The 18,328-nt window shown below is 55.1% G+C and overlaps 1 protein-coding gene across 7 annotated transcripts; it reads right to left on the bottom strand.

The window, feature by feature from the left end:
- Positions 1-1,923: 1,923 nt before the first annotated feature.
- On the bottom strand, positions 1,924-18,266 carry KIF7 (kinesin family member 7). 7 transcript variants are annotated; one of them, XM_028495828.2, is made up of 19 exons: positions 18,220-18,266; positions 15,677-16,028; positions 14,204-14,404; positions 13,432-13,825; positions 12,653-13,172; positions 12,032-12,148; positions 11,232-11,459; positions 10,168-10,307; positions 9,647-9,771; positions 9,293-9,445; positions 7,830-8,032; positions 6,539-6,736; positions 6,011-6,136; positions 5,651-5,827; positions 4,346-4,561; positions 3,420-3,626; positions 3,057-3,255; positions 2,825-2,971; positions 1,924-2,621 (listed from the first exon to the last, which is right to left on the bottom strand). In XM_028495828.2, exons 2-19 carry the CDS (start codon positions 16,002-16,004, stop codon positions 2,248-2,250), a joined length of 4,053 nt encoding a protein of 1,350 aa, XP_028351629.1. In that variant the 5' UTR covers positions 16,005-16,028; positions 18,220-18,266; the 3' UTR covers positions 1,924-2,247. The 7 variants fall into 7 exon arrangements, with proteins under 7 accessions (XP_028351629.1, XP_028351632.1, XP_028351634.1 ...); XM_028495831.2 differs by lacking the exon at positions 18,220-18,266 and having other exon boundaries at positions 1,924-2,615; positions 15,677-16,076; XM_028495833.2 differs by lacking the exon at positions 18,220-18,266 and having other exon boundaries at positions 1,924-2,615; positions 5,651-5,824; positions 9,656-9,771; positions 15,677-16,076.
- Between the last annotated feature and the right edge of the window lie 62 nt (positions 18,267-18,328).

The following is an 18,328-nucleotide window of genomic DNA, read 5'->3' as shown; positions in this document are numbered from 1 at the left end:
GGTTGCAGGATACAAAATTAATGCACAGAAATCTCTTGCATTCCTATATACTAACAATGAAAGATCAGAAGGAGAAATTAAGTAAACAATCCCATTCACCATTGCAACAAAAAGGATAAAATACCTAGGAATAAACCTACCTAAGGAGGCAAAAGACCTGTACTCTGAAAACTATAAGATGCTGATGAAAGAAACTGAAGATGACACAAACAGTTGGAAAGATATACCATGTTCTTGGATTGGAAGAATCAACACTGTCAAAATGACTGTACTACCCAAGGCAATCTACAGATTCAGTGCAATCCCTATCAAATTACCTATGGCATTTTTCACAGAACTGGAACAAAAAAATTTTTTAATTTGTATGGAAACACAAAAGACCCCAAATAGCCACAGCAATCCTGAGAAAGAAAAACAGAGATGGAGGAATCAGGCACTCTGACTTCACACTATACTACAAAGCTACAGTAATTAAAACAGTATGGTCCTGGCACAAAAACAGACACATAGATCAATGGAACAGGATAGAAAGCCCCAAAATAAACCCACGCACCTATGGTCAATTAATCTACAAAAAAGGAGGAAAGGACATACAATGTAGAAAAGACAGTCTCTTCAATAAGTGGTGCTGGGAAAACTGGACAGATACACGCATTAATAAAAGAATGAAACTAGAACATTCTCTAACACCATACACAAAAACAAACTCAAAATGGATTAAAGACCTAAATGTAAGACTGGATACTATAAAACTCTTAGAGGAAAACATAGGCAGAACACTCTTTGACATAAATCACAGCAATATCTTTTTGGATCCACCTCCCAGAGTAATGAAAATAAAAACATACAATGTAGAAAAGACAGTCTCTTCAATAAGTGGTGCTGGGAAAACTGGACAGATACACGCATTAATAAAAGAATGAAACTAGAACATTCTCTAACACCATACACAAAAACAAACTCAAAATGGATTAAAGACCTAAATGTAAGACTGGATACTATAAAACTCTTAGAGGAAAACATAGGCAGAACACTCTTTGACATAAATCACAGCAATATCTTTTTGGATCCACCTCCCAGAGTAATGAAAATAAAAACAAAAATAAACAAATGGGACCTAATTAAACTTAAAAGCTTTTGCACAGCAAAGGAAACCATAAACAAAATGAAAAGACAGCCCACAGAATGGGAGAAAATATTTGCAAACGAAGTGACCACCAAGGGATTAATCTCCAAAATATACAAACAGCTCATGCAGCTCTATATAAAAAAAACAAACAACCCAATCAAAAAATGGGCAGAACAGCTAAATAGACATTTCTTCAAAGAAGATATACAGATGGCCAAAACGCACATGAAAAGATGTTCAGAGAAATAAAAATCAAAACTACAATGAGGTATCACCTCACACCAGTCAGAATGGCCATCATCAAAAAGTCTACAAACAATAAATGCTGGAGAGGGTGTGGAGAAAAGGGAACCCTCCTACACTGTTGGTGGGAATGTAAATTGATACAGCCACTATGGAGAACAGCATGAAGGTTCCTTAAAAAATTAAAAATACAACTACCATATGACTCAGCAATCCCAATACTGGGCATATACCCTGAGAAACAAAGACAAATATCATACGATATCACTTATACGTGGAATCTAAAAAAATGATAGAAATGAACTTATTTACAAAACAGAAACAGACTCACAGACTTTGGAAACAAATTTACAGTTACCAAAGGGAAAAGGTAAGGGGAGGGATAAATTAGGAGTTTGGGATTAACATATACACACTACTATATATAACATAGATAATCAACAAGGACCTACTATATAGCACAGGGAACTCTACTCAATAATCTGTAATAACCTATATGGGAAATGAATCTGAAAAAGAATGGATATATGTATATGTATAACTGAGATATATGTATACGTATAACTGAATCACTTTGCTGGACACCTGAAACTAACACAACACTGTAAATCACCTATACTCTAATATGAAAGAAAAAATTTTTAAGAAGCCAAAAGGTGGCAATTGGGTATTGCAGCTTAAAGGAAATGAATGGTAGGAATCTGCATCATTTTTAAACAGTTCTGGGCTGTGGCCCAAATTTGTTGACTCCAATTAGAAAGATCAGGACCTGATTCAGAGTTTGAGGTAAGAACTCCTTCACAGAAGGGAGCATCGACATCACAACTTTCAGCAGGCTCCAAATCTCCCTCCAAGACCGGCTCTGCCCCAAGAGCCTACAGGGGGTTTTTTCTGACATCAATCATCCCTGGGCTGGTCCTTCGCAGTTCCCGCCGGGGCTTGGGCAAGAGCCCGAGGTTCCAGGGCAGACCCATCTCACCCACTGGTAGCATCCGCCCCACCAAGGGTTCAGCAGCCTCCCGCTGCCGTAGCTCCTCGGGGGAACCCTGCTCCTCGCTGCACAGGCTCGAGCGTTTCCATGTCAACGGTAATGGGGCATGGACCAAGTCCCGCATCTCCTCACGGGCACGGGGCACACCCTCAGTGACGGGGGGCTGCCACAGAGGCTCAGGTGCTGGGTGGGGCTCGTCTTCACTTCCAGGGGCTTGTCTGTTCTCCGGGCACAGGGTCCTCTTCTCCCCACCTGTCACTGGGAATAACAACATCCTTGTCAGAAATGGAGTAGCAGTACCTTCCTGAAGTCCTAGCTTTCCAATGCCCGAGTGCAATAAGCAACATGTGAAATGATCCAAGAGCTGAAGTTAGAGTGGCTTCTAAGCTTTCTCCAAAACAAAGAAAACCTGACGTCAGGGCAAAGCATTGGCCAGCCTGGTGACAGCACATAACAATTACCCCTGCTCTGGCCGGCAGCATTCAAACTACTGAGCTTCTGTTTCAGTTCCTGGTTGATCCACATGTGGCGGCCCAGCTCCTTCTCCAGAGCTTGAATTCTGGTCTCATACTGCCTCTTGCTGTCTGCTAACCCTTCACCGAGGTGGTCTGGAGGGAAAAGGCAGAAAGAGGTGGCAAGGGGCTGTGGGCAGGCAGCAGGCAGCACGGCCTTTGGGGCAGGCCTGGGCCTCACCTCGGCTCTGATGGAGGAGGAGCTGGATATCCTGCTCGTGCTCCTTCTGCTGCCGGGTCAGCTGGCGGTCCATCTCCAGGCGCTGCCGCTCTAGGGCCACCTCCAGCCAATACACCAGCCTCCGCTGCTCCTCCAGCTGCATCTCCAGCTCCGAGAAGGCAATCTGCTGCTGGTGCTGCTCCTCTCGGAGCGTCACCACCTGTCCCAGGGCCCAGCCAGGCTCAGCCCCAGTGCCGGCTCCCTTCACCCAGGGAATCCTCAACCGGGGCAGCAGGTATGTGGCCGACTAGCCACCAACGCCATCAACCTTCTCCCACCAAGTTCCAGAAGGAGGAGTCAGGGGCTCGTGGGCCGGTGACCCACCTTGTCAAAGTACTTGCAGAGTAGGGCTCTGGTCTCCGAGGACGAGAGGTAGCTGAGCTTGGCCATGAGGTTCATCTCGCACTGGGACAGCAAGGAGGCCGAGGCCCGCAGCACCCGCTGGCGGCACGTGATGGCCTCGTTCTTGTACTCGATGGCAGCGTCCAGGGCCTCGATGGCCTCGTCCAGCTGGAACAGTGTCCGCTCCTCCTGCGGGGACACAGGATGTGTGGAGGTGGAGTACTGGCTTCCTGCTCCACAGAACGCCCGCGCCCTGAACAGGTCCTGGGCAGGCTTGCAACAGTCACATGCAGCCATGACTCAGCCCGTACGTGTCCCCTCATCCTAGCGCAGGGTCAGCACATGGAGAGAGGGGCCCCCAGCCACTATGGCAGGAACAGGGACGCTTCCATCTCAGCCTCAGCCTTGGGGGGTACAGGAGGCTGGGGCTCGCCAAGAGACTGCCCTCTGGAGCACGTGGCCTCTGGCGTGGCCTGCACTCGGGAGACCCTGCACTGAAGGGAAGGCGTGCTGGGACCACAGAGGCACCCAGGATCTGCTGAGGTCCGCTGCTCTTAACACGGGCTTTCTCTGCTGTCAGGAGGGCAAACCTGTGTGGCTATGAGGTGTGCTGACATGGTCCCAACTCTCATCCCACGTTAGGGAGATGAGAGGTGTGAGCACGTGATACATACACGAGGTCAGTGTGCCGCAGGACGCAGAACGAGTCCAGAGTCCAGCTGGGGTGGGACCGAGGGCAGCCAGGCCCAGCCGTGTGTGTCCCAGAAACGGGGGCTGGAGCGTGGGGGGAGGGCCAGTTCTGTGCGCTCTTGGTGGGCTAACACCCAGGAGGAACGCATGCGTGGCCAAAAGCAGCAAGGCCCGCATTCAGCGTGGAGCAGGCGGCCAGGGCCAGCCCGGGGGCGCACCTCAGGCGATAGCAGGCTGCCCTGCCTCAGCTTGCTGTCAATCTCCAGCCGCTGCTTCAGCAGCGCGTCCTTCTCCTGGCGCAGGGCGTCGATCTCCCCGCGGATCTGCTGCTGGCTCTGGGCGCTGCCCTGCCGCAGCTGCCCGCTCTTCTCAGAGAGCTCCTTCTCCAGGTGCTCCAGCCGGCTGGACACACGCACAATGTCCTCGTTGAGGGCCTGGGGGCGGCATAGCTAGCGATTAGGGAAGAAGCAGGCCCCATCCTCCCCAGGGCGACAGGGATGGCCCAGCCCCACCATGGGATGCTGAGGAGGAGTGCTGCTCAGCGGGAGGCCTGACTCTCAGCTCTGCATAAGCCGGGGAGTGGGGGCCTATGGGACCCGAGCCTCTGAAGAGGGGCCCCCAGAGATGGACTGGAAGGAGGATACAGAGAAGCTGAGGAAAGGGCAGTCCTGACAAGGAGGGGATGACCCGGGCAGAAACAGAGCAGGATGGTGGTGGCCTGTCACTACGATGACGTGACTCCAGCTTGCGATGGGAATTATGGGGAATCAGTGGCCAAATCCCAAAGGCCCTTCTGGGAACCTGATGTGGGAGGAAGTAAGGGCTCTAGTGGCCGAGGGAAGTTCCAGATAATCCAGCTGAACCCTCTTGGACTCCATGAGGGCAGAAGTGAGTCTGGAACCCTGTGGGAATCTAGCCTGAGCACCCGCTGCTGGAACATGCTCTGGGCTTTGTGTGTGACATACCCCGTCTCTGATCCTCATGGCCACACTGTGATTCCATCTGACAGAGGAGGAAGGTATGGCTCAGAAGCTTCCTGCTCAAGAGGAGGCAATGAAGCCTAGCGGAGCTGGGTGGGGCCAGGTTCGTCTGCCTCCAGTGCCAGTGAAGGCTCTTCCTCTCTGGCCATACCACCTCTCCATACCTGTGGTTCCCTGTTCTGCCTGCACAGTCCAGAGCAGGTGGTTAATGAGGTAAAATGAATTGTGGGATAGATACTTGGAGAGGTTCTTCTACCCACACAGCAGCACCTGTATCACAGACACCCTAAAGCCCTAGAATTCTTGAGCGATCCATAGGATATAGCCTGACCTGGCTGGAACTTACCTGGCAGGGACATCACCTAGAAGAACCACACCTGTCTAGAACTCACCTGGCAGTGTTATCAATTGGAGAGATCTCACTTGGAAGGACCTCACCTGATGGAATCTCACCTGGCAGGACCTCACCCGGCAGAAACTCAGCTGGCAGGCTCTCTCCTTGCTGGACCTCACCTGGCAGGGCCTCACCGGGCAGGGCCTCACCTGGCTGGACCGCAGGCGCTTGCTCTCCAGCCCCGTCTTCTCCTGCACCAGGGCCTCCTTCTTGGCCAGGATGGCCTCCCGCTTGTGGAGCTCCTCCCCCAGCTCCTCCAGTGCCCGCCGCTGCCGTAGGACCTTCTCCATCTCCTGGTCCAGCCACTTCTTCTGGTCCTCAGTCTTCTGAGGGACAGTGGAGGAGACGGGGAGGGGACTCAGCTCTCACCTCTGGCTGCATGGGTGGTGCGGGTGGCCACCCGGGTCAGGTGGGGAGAATGGTGTACCAACCAGCTGAGCCCCCGGGGACTCTAGCAACTGGCCAGGCTGTGGGTGCCCCTGGGGGTGCAGGCTCAGCCCAGGCCCCACCTGCTGCTGCTCCAGGCTGACAACAGAGCCGTTGCTGCCGCTGCGCCGCTTCCTCTGAAATGCCGCAATCTCTTCTGTCTTGATCTTCAGGATCTTTTGCTGCTGCTCGTGCTTCAGCTCCAGCTCCTGGGGATGTGCAGGGTGAGAAGCTCAGTAGGCAGGGCCGTGAGGGGTACCCACATCCTCCCAGAGCCTGTGATCCCCCAAGCCCAAAGGAGTGCCTACCCTGCTCCCAAGACAGCCCTGTGCAGCAACCCTCAGCCTCGCCACCCCCAAGTCTCGCTGGGGACCCGCAAACAGAAGCAAACACTTGCAAGACGCCAGTCCCCTTATATAATTCATCCTACTGAATTCTCACCCTAGCCCTGAGTTTCCCATAACTCTCCTCATTTTCAAGTAAAAAACCAAACTCAGGGAAGCCAAGTGAGCTGCTTTATAAGGTCACGTGGCTGTAAGTGCTCCCCTGGCTGTGTGCCCCGCCTGGCCTCCTGGCTGGGACACAGGCACCCCACCGCCCAAGTGCCCGACCTTGACACGGTGCTGCCGCTTGTTCATCTCTGTCTCCAGGCGCCGCTTCTGCTCTGTCTCCTCACGAAGCCGCCTTTGCAGCTGCCCCTGCTGCTGCCGCATGAGCTGCACATTCCTCTCCAGCTCCTGCAGCCGCTTCTCGCTCTGGGCCGACAGCGACACCAGCCGCTCTGTCACCTGCTTCTTCTCCTTCAGCACCTAGGACCAACACAGCCTCTGCTGGGCCACGTGTGGGGGCTGCCGAGAGCCTGGCATGGTGCCGGGCACTCAACAAGGGCAGGCAGGACAGCAGAACGGCGCATAGAGGGACAGACAGAAGGGAAAACAGGCAGATGGATGATGGACTAATAAAAATATCAAAATTATAAGAACGTCAAAATACTACGACGCTTACTATGTACCAAGCGCTACATCAAGTGCTCTCAGTATACTAAATGATCCTAACAATCTGATGAAAAGGTTTTAAAGGCTTCCTACTTAACAGATTAGGAAACTGAGGCACAGAGAGGTTAGGAAACTTGACCAAAGACACACAGGTAGTAAATGGCAGAGCTGGGATTCAAACCCAAGCAGTCAAGGCTCCAGAACCTGTGCTCTTAATCACTCTACTGTACGGTCTCTTGGACACCTGAACTGAGAAAAGAAGGAATGAATAATGGGGGGACAGCTGCAAAGAAGAATGGATGGCAGGGTGGGTGGACAGACAGATGATGGGATCATATAAAGGTAAAAAACAGGATGGACAGATAATGCAAGGGTTGATCAAGGGGAACAGAAAGACAAATGAATAGACACATAAATGGACAGTTAGCTGATGAAAGGACAATCGGACGGATGGATTAGACAGACGCATGGACTGACGGGTGGACGGACAGAGGGACGATGGTTTGGAGAGGTGGGTAAACGGAGAACTGGAAGGGTAGACAGACGGAGGGAGGCGGGGGCTGCAGGACGTGGGGAGCAGGACGGAGGGAGGCGGGGGGAGCAGGACGACGCCCCCACCCCTCACCCTCACTGGGCTCCTAGATGGTCTTCGGGCAGGCCCCACCTCCCTGCCTCTGCTGTGTTTAAAGCTGAGCCGACTCCCAGCACCGCCAGCTTCTATCTAATGCCAGCCTCACCCTGAGAGACCAGGAGGGCGTTAGTGCCACCAGCTGGGGCTGGGGCGCGAGGGCCTGAGCACCCACAGGTTCCACAGTGAGCTTGGGCTCCAGGGCTCACATGTCTTGATCCCAGGACCCCGGCCTGGGAGGCTGCAACCACCACCCCCAGGGTCCGGACAGGTCAGTACCTGCACTTGGCTCTGAGCGGCAGCAACCCTCTTGCGGAACTCCTGGAGCTGCGAACACTCGCTGGCGTCCTGGGGCTCCTTGCCCTCAAGCTCCCGCAGCTGCCTCTGGCCTTCACTCAGCTCAGCCCGCACCCGCTCTGCCTCCTGCTCCAGCTCCCGGATGCGCTGGCTGTGCTGGCGGTTCAGGGCCTGGGCCGCCTTCCCTGGAAGAAAAGGCAAGGGTCGTGTCAGCACAGCCCCTCTGCCTGAAGAGCATCGTAGTTCGTTCTCCTGGGAGCTTTTCCAGACCTCTGTCAGCCCTAGACACCTACATGGATTGTGCCACGACTCTGTACCCCTAGAACTGTGATTTACTTAATATTTTTCTTTAAATTGACACATTTTTAAAAATAGCCTTATCCATAGCAGTGACCCAGGGAAAATATGGGTTTACTTGTTTTACTTTTAACTAACACACGCTAAAGTAAATATGTAACTTAAGCCTGCATGCAACTAAGCCTCTGGAACTAACTTCCATTTGTAGGAAATATGGAGGACAGAGCGACAAGCTAAATGACACCACAGGAAGCTAACACACAAACCCAGAACATTTGGGGTTTGGAACATTCTATAGGATGACTGTGAAAAGGTGAGAGAAGGGAGACTTCAGAGAACTAACGTGCAAATATAATGTGTGGACAAGCCCGGAGCTGCACACAGACACTGCTGAAGAGCTGCTTCTGCTCTGGGCATTGAGAGGGCATCAGTTCTGTTATAGATGTGCTAATGGCATTTTGGTTAAAATGTTGAAAAAGAGGCATACTGAAGGGTGTAGGGATGAAATGACATGCTGTCCTGGATTTGCTTCAAAATATTTCAGCAAAGAAAAAAGGGAGAGATGAAACAAATGCGAGCAAAGCTTGGAAATGCTAAATCTGGTGATAGGGACTCTCATATGTCTGTTTGAAATTGTTCCCAGTGCATTTTGGAATAAATAAATTTATAACTATTAAAGTTAAAAAGCTCAACTAGTCACCACCGAAAATCATCCCCTGCTCGTTCACCGGTATCATCAGTAGTAGACGTAGATGATTTGGGGACGCTGATTGCTCCCGAGGACCGGGAGATTCTGTGCCCAGTGCGATGCCTGACACACAGCAATTGATTAATAATACTGGGTTGGCCAAAAAGTTCGTTTGAAAACCCAAACGAACTTTTCGGCCAACCCAATAATAAGAACTAATGCTTCCTGAAAGCCAGCCTAAGCACTTCACTTGAATTAGCTCATTTCAACAACCTATAAAGCAGGTTCAGTTACTATCTCCATTTCAGAGAGGAGAAAACTGAAGCACAGAGGCGTTATCCTACCTGCTCAAGGTCACATATCTGGAAGAGACTGAGCTGGTTTACCAAACCTATGCCACCTGGACCCCGCTCCTAACCACCCTCAGGTGGAAGGCCAGCCCAAAAGCCCTCCCCCTCACCTGTGCGGACCAGCTCGCCTATGAGCTCCTCCTTCATGCGTATGTTGATGGCCAGCTCACGGATCTTCTGCTGGGCTTGGGCCAGCCGCCACTCAGAGGCCATGGCAGTGGGGGCCTGGAGAGGCCGAACCAGGGCCTGGCTCCCACCAACCACTGTAATAGGCTGACTGTCAGGGCCGCTGACAGGGAGGGGTGGGGGAGGGGAGGGGGAGGGGAGGGGGAGGGGAGGGGAGGGGGAGGGGGGGAGGGGCATGCCCTGGCCAGGGGCAGCCAGGGGTTGTGTGTGGACTGTCCGGGGTGGCCAGTCCAGGACCATGAAGGGGAAAAGGGGTCAGGACCCTCTCTGTGCCTTACCCAGCTCACCTCTGGGCCCCTGGACGGTTGCACCCAGCTCCTCCAGGCAAAGCTCTGGGCCCTTCCTGTTGAGTGGACTCCCTGGGCGGGCCCCCGTCCTCTGGCTCCCCTTACTGATCCCATTCCTGGAGGGCAGAAGTGTGAGCCTGTACCCCTCCCCAGCCCCAGCCCAGCTACCTCCTGGGCCCAGGAGGGGAAGAGAGGCCACCAGGGTCACTGTGACCCCACGATGTCAGTCTGGCAGAATTCTGAGGCCAGCAGCTGAGCTGAGAGGGTGCAAGGCAGCTGGGGTAACCGAGGGTCACCTTGGAGGCTGAGAACCAGGAGGTCTGGGCCCATCCCCTCAGCACACTCACCCCAGCGAGAACTCTTGATTCAGAGCCCAGTCCCTGCCTGCTCTCCCCCGAGGGCTAGCCAGGGCGACGCAGGTAACGGCACCCTGAGACCCCAGTGGGATCCTCCTCCTGCCCAGCCAGGGCCCTGAGCCGGTCCTTGTCAGGGGGGCCATGGGTCCCACTCACCTGCGTGGGTGCAGGATCCGTCGGGGTGGCTCCTCCTCGCCCCTCTCCTCCTCTTCCTCTGATGCAGCTGAAGAGCCACTTCCCAGCCTCTCTGCCTCTGCCAGCAACTTGGCTCCAGCCTCCCCGCCATTTGTCACCTGCTAGGGGAATGCCAGGTTTCAGGATAGGAAACTTCTAGGGCATTCTCCATCACCCATCTCCCACCACCAAGTCTTTGCTCCTACCTACACCCCACCTTGCATGCTCCTCACATCTCTACCTCTTCCAGCCCTACCTTACCTTCAGGATCTACCTCAAATGACAGCTCTGGGAAGGCTTTCCAGTCTCAAGTCAGAGCAGAAGCTTCCTCCCTCTTCGCTCACTCCTTCCTCTTCTCCCCGTCTTCTCTTCCCCCTCGCCACCCCTGCTCCGGCTCCCATAGCAAACCTGGCACTCCTCGGGGGATAACTGGTCCTTTCTATCTTGTATACAGGTCATCTGCACCAAGTTTTATCTCACCAACAACGCCCTGCTAGAGTAGGGGGGCTGCATAACAGGCTTCTGCCAAACCCACGTCCTCCCTTTCCTCAGTCCCTCAGGCCTTTAGAGCTGAGAAGACCCAGAGCTCTCAGGCAGATGCAGGAGCAGCCTTTGTCCAAAAGGCCCCAAGTGACAGAACTAGAAACAAGAGACCAGGCTTGAGGAGCAGATTAGAGCTCACGGAAAAGTGAACTTGCAAAGAAACGCATCCAAATATGGAGAGGGTGTGGCCTCGGAGGTGATGAGCTCCCCATCCCTGGAGGTATGTGAGCTTTCCATTCCATACTGGAAGCCAGAACCCCCTCTATAACCTCCTCACTCCGAGCAATCTCCAGGTACTCCAGGGATGCTCAACGGCACCAGATCCTTCTGAGAAGCCCTACCCAAATTTTGGGCATTCCTCTAGGAACACCAGAAAGGGGCATCTCATAGCTGGTCCAATGAAAGCATGGGGTGAGGGACACATTCCCCAGCATGACCTTCCCCTGCCAGAGCCTGCCCAGGTCAAGAGGCCCAGCAGACACCCAGCCTCGCCACCTCCTCACCTCTCCCCAATTCTCAGGGCCAACTTCATCTCCAGGAAGGCAGGCAGGGGGCACCATGCCCAGCACACAGGTGTGGGCACCCCCCAGGGGGGCCGTGTGAGGCCGGGGCATAAAGGACTCAGGAGACAAGCCCTGCAAGAGCCCTGGGGGCCCCCAGCCAGGCCGCACCAGCTCCAGCCGCAGCCGCAGCTCTGCCATCTCCTCCTGCTGCTCACGAAGACGGTCGCTCTGCAAGACACAGTCAAGGTGCTGATGGGGCAACACGGATGTGCGAAAGGTGGGGTGCAGGGATGCTGAGAGGCAGAAGCGCAGGAAACTGAAGAGCATGTCTGAGGCCACCCTGCCCTCTCTGTGCTAAAATGGAGGAGGGCCAAATACCTCTGACCACCTCTTGGTGTCCCTCCCGCGCACACACACTGCATTAGTTCGGGTTCAAACTCACCCACCCTGCCACATCCTATCACTCCCTCCATATCCATGCCATTCACTGCCACCAGAGGGCGCCAGGAGCAATGCTGACCCAGTTACCCTGGGACAAAAGGAAAAGCCCAGCTCTGGAGTCTCATCCTGCTACCCCTCCAGGCCCACTTCCTATCCATCCTCATGACCACCCTGCACACCCACCCGCGCCAATGTGTTCCTCACCTCCACACTTTTGCTCATACTGTGCACCCCGTATTTCTACCCATCGTGCCAGAACCCCCCACCTGGCTAACTTCCTCTCATCCTGACAGGCTCAGCTCAGTTTCACCTCCCAGCAGAAGTGCCCCCCGCCACCACTGTGGAAGGGGGTGCCCCACCTGCAGTTTGTACTGCTCCATGGCGTCCTCCAGCGCAGCCAGAAAGTCTCGGTTCTCCTCCTCCAGCCGGACCACCTGGCTCTGCAGGGCCAGCAGCTGCAGTGCCCCCTCATCTTCCTATGGGGCCAGGAGAGAAGCTTCAGGGGCAGGAGCTGTCAAGACAAGCCTGCCTGTCCCTGAGACACCTCAGCCCTCTCCCTGCCGCGCCAGAGGTTCCCCTAGCAGGGCTTGCTACTCTGCTCCAAGCCCCGCCTGCAACAGGGGTTCAAGACCCCACCTGGCCTGCAGGTCCCCTCCACAAGCCATTGGGCCAGCTCTTGTAATTATTAATCATATTTTCATTAACAATAACATCACTATTATTAGGAACAACTAGCCTTCACCTGCACTTGTGACACCTTCAGTCCTTACATCACCAGGAGGTAGAAACTAATGCAATCCCTATTTTACAGATAGAGACCCTGAGGATTGGAAAGTCATCAAGGTCACCAGCAGAAGTGCCTCTGAATCCCAAATGTGCTCTGCTAATGAGCAAGGGGCAGGGATACAGCTAGCTGTATGCAGACTTTCTTCCTTCCCCATCCCCTCCCCACCCCTAGGCCACACCCGACCCTTGGCCACCTTTTGTCCGCCGGGTCCCTGCATGGCCTGCTCCTCGGCGGAGGCGCTCTCGATGCCGCTGTCGGGCCCAGAGGCGGAGCTCAGGGCGCTGCGCTCGCCCTCAACGGCGCACAGCCAGTCGCGCACCTTGCGGGCAGCGGCGCCAGGCAGCCCAGGCTCGGCCTGTAGCTCGCGCAGGAGGCTGTAAGCGGCGTCGGTGCGGGCCCGGTAGCGAGCGCACTCGGCGCCCAGGCGGGCGGCGGCCGCGGCGGAGGCTGCGGTGGGGCCAGGGGCGCGCCGACCGCGGTGGATGATGCGCGTCTCCGAGCGGTGTCTAGGCGGCCCCCGCGGGCCAGCGGGTGCCTCCTCGGGCGCCCTCTCGGCCTCGGGCCGCCAGTTGACAGTGGCGCGGTTGCGGATGTTCTGGGCGCGGCTGGCGTAGTTGAGGGTGTTGAGAGTCTCATCGAAGTCTGAGGAGGAAGGGCTGACGCAGGCGATCATCACTGTCTTGGCATTCCCGCCCAGGGAGTCTTTGAGGATCCTGAGGGCGCCAGGCGAGACGCGTTAGGGGACCCAACGTGCCAGGGCCAGAGGTCCAGACCCCAAACCGGGTCCGATCCTCGGCCTGCTTCCCCATGGGCCGGATACCTCGAACCGCGTGGACGACATGCCCCCGAAGCCTGAGGGGGACCCATCTCCTAGTCGCCTCCCCCAACCCCAGAGGCCAGACAGTAGCTAGAACAAACTAGCGTGGCTCTTGGGGCCCCTTCTCCGTGGGCCTGCGGCCATCGGCGACTCACCGGGTGATCTTGGAGTCCCGGTAGGGGATGTGGCTGCCGCGGCGCTGGGGGTCACCCAGGGCGCTGATGACGTTGCCCAGCGCCAAGAGGCTGCTGTTGATCTGGATGCTCTCCTTGAGCCGCTCACCTGTGCTGCCTGTCTTGAGCACCCTCTCTGAGCCCGCCAAGTCCACGAAGTGGAACTTGGAGATGAGCAGCTGGCCTGCGGCAGGTCGGGGGAGGCGGCTGGGGGCGCGCCCCCGCTGCTCCAGGGTCACGGTGAACACAGTGTGTGAGCGGCTGGAGAGGCGGTTGAGGTGTGTGGCCCCCGTGTGCCGCGCTGCATTGCCCATCTCCAGGAGGCTCAGCACCTCATCCAGGCCCTCCACGTCCACCTCCTTCACTCCACACAGCACTGCGGGCACAGAAGGCCATGAGCCCAGGGCAGGGGCAGCCTGAGACTGACAGCCAGGAGAGCAGGCAGAGCACGGCTGGTCCTCTACAGCTCTTCCTGACTCAGGGGTCCCTTCCCCATGCCCAGGGGTTCCTGCCCATACTGGCTGGGGCTTGAGGGGGCTCCAGCTTCCCCACGTTCACCTCAATGCCTCTTACTCTGGGCACACCAATGTATACTGAACTCAGTAGAGACGGGAAGCGAAAGCAAAACTTTCCAGAGCTTGGTTTCCCAGTTAGGAGGTACCCCCAACAGACAGGTAAGCCACCCTAAGCAGGTAAAGCCTCCCCAAGCCAGGTATCCCGCTCCCAGCCAGTGGAAGACCCAGGAGTTCCTCACCAACATTCCCACGATCATCTTCCCGAAGCTGGATGTCACGACTGGCGGTGCCCACCTCCAGCAGGTCTCGGAACTCCTCCTTGTACACTTCCAGGTAGGACACGTGCACCAGACAGTCAAGCAGGTCATTCTCATCAATCAGCTTAAAGGCCTCAGCCATGGCCCGTGGGATGATGCCCTGCTCGTCCTCGTGAAGGGAGGCTGAGGAGACACCGCAGGGCCTCCTGCCACTATGCTTTCAGCTGGACATGGCGCCCACAAGGCCCAGAGGCCCCTAGCAGCAGCTGGAGGATGGGGCTCCAGTGTGGAGAAGGCGGCAGCAGAGGCCAGGATGGGCTGGGCAGCCTGAGCCAGGCCATGCCCCAGGGTGGTCAGGCAGAATTTCAGAGTTGGAAGCAACTTCTCAAGGTTCAACCAATCCCTTTCATGATGTAAGCATCCCCTCCACTACATCCCTGCCAGGCGGTCAGATACCCTTTGCTTGATAACTCCTGGAGACTCATTACCATAGTCTATGCTCAGTTAAATTTAGGACTTCCTAAATTTATCCCAAGGAAGTAATAAGAGGACGTTCGGAACACATTCTTCCTCATAACTCAATAAAAATGTAAACATCCTAAGTGTCCATCCTAACATCCAAACAGGGGATCTGGTTAAATAAGTAACCTTATACTCACAATGGCATGCCAGGCAGCCATTAAAATTTTTGATTGAAGAATATTTAATGATACAGAGAAATGTTCACGATATATTGTTAAGAAAATAAAACAGGATACAAAAGAATGGGTACACTATAATACCATTTTTTAACGTATGCTAATTTTCACCCAGAAGGACTGAAATGCTAACAGGGTGAGTGATTTCTGAAAGGCAATTATCAAGTAAGTTTTATTTTGTGTATGTGTTTTCTGTATTTTCCTAATTTTCCACAACAAACACATACACTTTTAAAACCAAGGATAAAGCAGTTCATGCTCCTTAAGAGGGGGCAGTTCCTTCAGTTGGCCCAAAGCATCTCTCCCAAAACTCTGCTCCAGAGCCTCATGGAACCAGCCTGCTTCCCTGCTATGCAGCAGCCAAAGCATATCTCTTCCAGGACAGTTCCCCTTCCAACCACTCTGACTAGAACATGGATTCCTGACCCCCAGCAGCCATCCTAACAACCTCCAGAGACAAGCCAACTTCCCATGCCCTTCCTCCCTGTGAGGTGCCCAGAGCCAGACAGCATGGTCCCATATCTATGGAGTTGAGAAGGTCACTCACCTCCGAGGACTCTTCCTGCCTGCTCGACCCAGCCCACTGACACAGCTGGTCCCACTCCAGGCTGCAGATCTGTTTAGGAAACCTGCCCCTCCCCCCTCCACCAGCATCCTCATCTTCAACAGGGAATGGCAGCAAGAAGGCAGGGGCAGAAATTCAGGAGACACTGAGGACCCTCAACAAGGGCAGGGGGCCTAAAGCAGGGTCACTCACCCACACTGGCCTCCCCCATGGTGTATGTCTTCCCGGAGCCTGTCTGACCGTAGGCAAAGACGGTGGCATTGAAGCCCTCAAAAAAAGCCTCGAGGAGGGGTTGCACGCAGGCCTGGTACACAGCCTCCTGCCCGGCGTTCTCGTCCAGCAATACGTGGAAGCTAAAGTGGCGGTCCCGGCCCAAAGTGACTCGGCCGTGCCCCGGCTCCACCCTCAGGCAGCTCTGGTGCCCATGCAGCAGCTCCTTGGGCAGCAATGGGCGGACTCGAAGGGCCACCCTCACTGGGGCCTCCTCAGCCCCTGGCAGCCTCTGGGCCTCCAGCCCCATGTTGAGGGAAGGCTGTTCCCTGCCCTGTGAAGAGAGGAAGAGGCCCCTGCCATCAGCACCTGGACTCACCTTGCAGGTGACCTGGAGCCAGATCCTGCAGCTCCTGACCTTGCAGGGATTAAAAGGGAGGGTGGTCAAAACTCGGAACATCCTCCGTGCCCCAACCTAATGCCCAGATGCTGCAAGGGCCACGATAAAATCCTACACAGTAACATTTCATGGCTCCCATCACTGGCAAAATAAGGCCCTAACTCCTCCACCTGACATCCAAGGGTTTCTGTGTTCCAGCTGCATCCTTCCCCTGGGACCCTATCCCCTAGAAGGAAGACACAAAGACACACACACAAGCAGCACCACATCAGGGATCTCTTTTCCCTAACACCCACTGGGTTTTCCATAGTCTCTGCCTTTGTCATCTCACATCCCCTGCTCCACCTTCTTAAAAAGTCAGCACAGGACAGGAATAAAATTGCAGACGTAGAGAATGGACTTGAGGACACAGGGAGGCGGAAGGAGAAGCTGGGACGAAGTGAGAGAGTGGCAAGGACATATATGCACTACCAAATGTAAAATAGATAGCCCGTGGGAAGCAGCTGCATAGCACAGGGAGATCAGCTCAGTGCTTTGTGACCACCTAGAGGGGTGGGATAGGGAGGGTAGGAGGGAGACGCAAGAGGGAGGAGATATGGGGATATATGTACACATATAGCTGATTCACTTTGTTATACAGCAGAAACTAACACACCATTGTAAAGCAATTATACTCCAATAAAGATGTTTTTAAAAAAGCAAATCCTTTGAGACCAAGCCCCCACCATCAAATACTGCCAATCCCATCTTCTAAATATCAAGTACACCTGCTTCTTTCCATCCTATTACCAAAGCCCTGATCCTGCCCACCGACATCTCGACGGAATGACATTTACCAGCCTCCTCACTGGCCTCAGCCTCCTTGTACCTTCCTATGCAGCAACCAGGGCATTTTTCAGAAATGCAAATGTGCTCACATCACTCTCCTGCTTAAACTCCCCCCCAAAGAGACTCCCTAATGCTCTTGAGATTCAAAACCTTAACAGGAAAAAAAACTTTTAATGGGCCCTGCCTACCTTGACTACTTACCCCCTATACCCCACCCTCCCTCACCTTTCTCCGCCTGCAGCACACTCAGTGTTGCCCAAGACTCCTCATCCCTCCAGGCTTAGGCTGGTCCCACCTTCAGGGAGCCAGGGAGGGGCCTCTGCTCTGTGCCCCCACCACTACACACACACACGCGCGCGCGCACGCACACACACACACACACACACACACACACAATGCCCTGTGGTTCTCCCATCAGCCACTGACCACTCCCTTCCCTTGCAAAAGACAGATTACCCGTCGTTCCCCCCCCGCCCCCGCCACGTCCCAATCTGGGAGCTGGGAGGCAGGGACCCTCCTGTCCCCTTCGTGCTGCATCTTCAGCACCCAGCACAAGGTCCGACGCTTAGTAGCTGCCCAATAGTGATGAATAATCTTCATCCAAGCAACCTTCCCCATCGCCTTCCTCCCTTTTCTTATCGCAGTCCTCACCACTCCCTAACCCCACCTCCAGGTCACAGCACTTTATTTTTCACTACTTAACGTCTCTCAGCAGCTGTAACCGTTCGTTCGTTCATTCAATCATCAGCCCCAGCTGGGTGCCCGGCCCTGGGGCCACAGCGGTAATTGCCACGCGATACTGTGGGCGCCTTCGCGCACCCCTCACCCAAAGCTTTTGCAGCCCCGTGCGGTCCCGGCTTCTCCGCACCCCGGCTCGGGGCACTGTGCTCCGCGCACCGAAGACGCCCGGACAACACCGGGGCGGGGCGGGTGCCCGGGGTAGGGGAACCGGAGTCGGAAGCGCCAGGCACGGGATAGGAGCTCGTGGAAAGTTCGGAGAAGTGATTACAAATGCGAATCCAACTCTCGCAGCGTGGGCGCTAGCTCCTCCTGGCCAGGCCCGGAAGGCCGGCCTCAGGCCCCCGACTTAGGAAAGGGGAGACTCCCACCCTCCCAGACACGGACCTCTAGGAGACTGAGAAGCAAGGATGGGGGAGGTCCCCGTGCTCGGTCAGGGCTCCCCAGGCGTGCAGACACCGTGCCACCCGGTCCAGGCCTGCCCAGGAAGGGGGCAAGCGCGCGCCTCCTCCTTCCCACCCCGGTCCTCGACCTCCACCCCTCCCCGGCCCACACCCACCTGCTCGGGAGTGAGCTAGCCGCCCGCAGAACAGTCAGGCTCTGAGCCCCAGCGCGGCGCGCGCGGATGTCGTCACCAGGACCCCCGCCCACCAAAACATCCCGCCCCT

Source organism: Physeter macrocephalus, chromosome 11 (assembly GCF_002837175.3).
Source record: "Physeter macrocephalus isolate SW-GA chromosome 11, ASM283717v5, whole genome shotgun sequence".
In the NCBI taxonomy this organism is placed as follows: Eukaryota; Metazoa; Chordata; class Mammalia; order Artiodactyla; family Physeteridae; genus Physeter; species Physeter macrocephalus.
This window is presented reverse-complemented; position numbering and strand designations above follow the sequence as displayed.

Coding starts and splice junctions, on each gene's coding strand:
- KIF7 (XM_028495828.2), bottom strand. CDS start 16,004: ATGGGGCTGGAGGCCCAGAGGCTGCCAGGGGCTGAGGAGGCCCCAGTG. Junction 5,828..6,010: donor TCAGCCTGGAGCAGCAGCAG/GTGGGGCCTGGG, acceptor ACTGTCCCTCAG/AAGACTGAGGACCAGAAGAA. Junction 3,627..4,345: donor GCAGCCTGCTATCGCCTGAG/GTGCGCCCCCGG, acceptor GTGTCCCCGCAG/GAGGAGCGGACACTGTTCCA.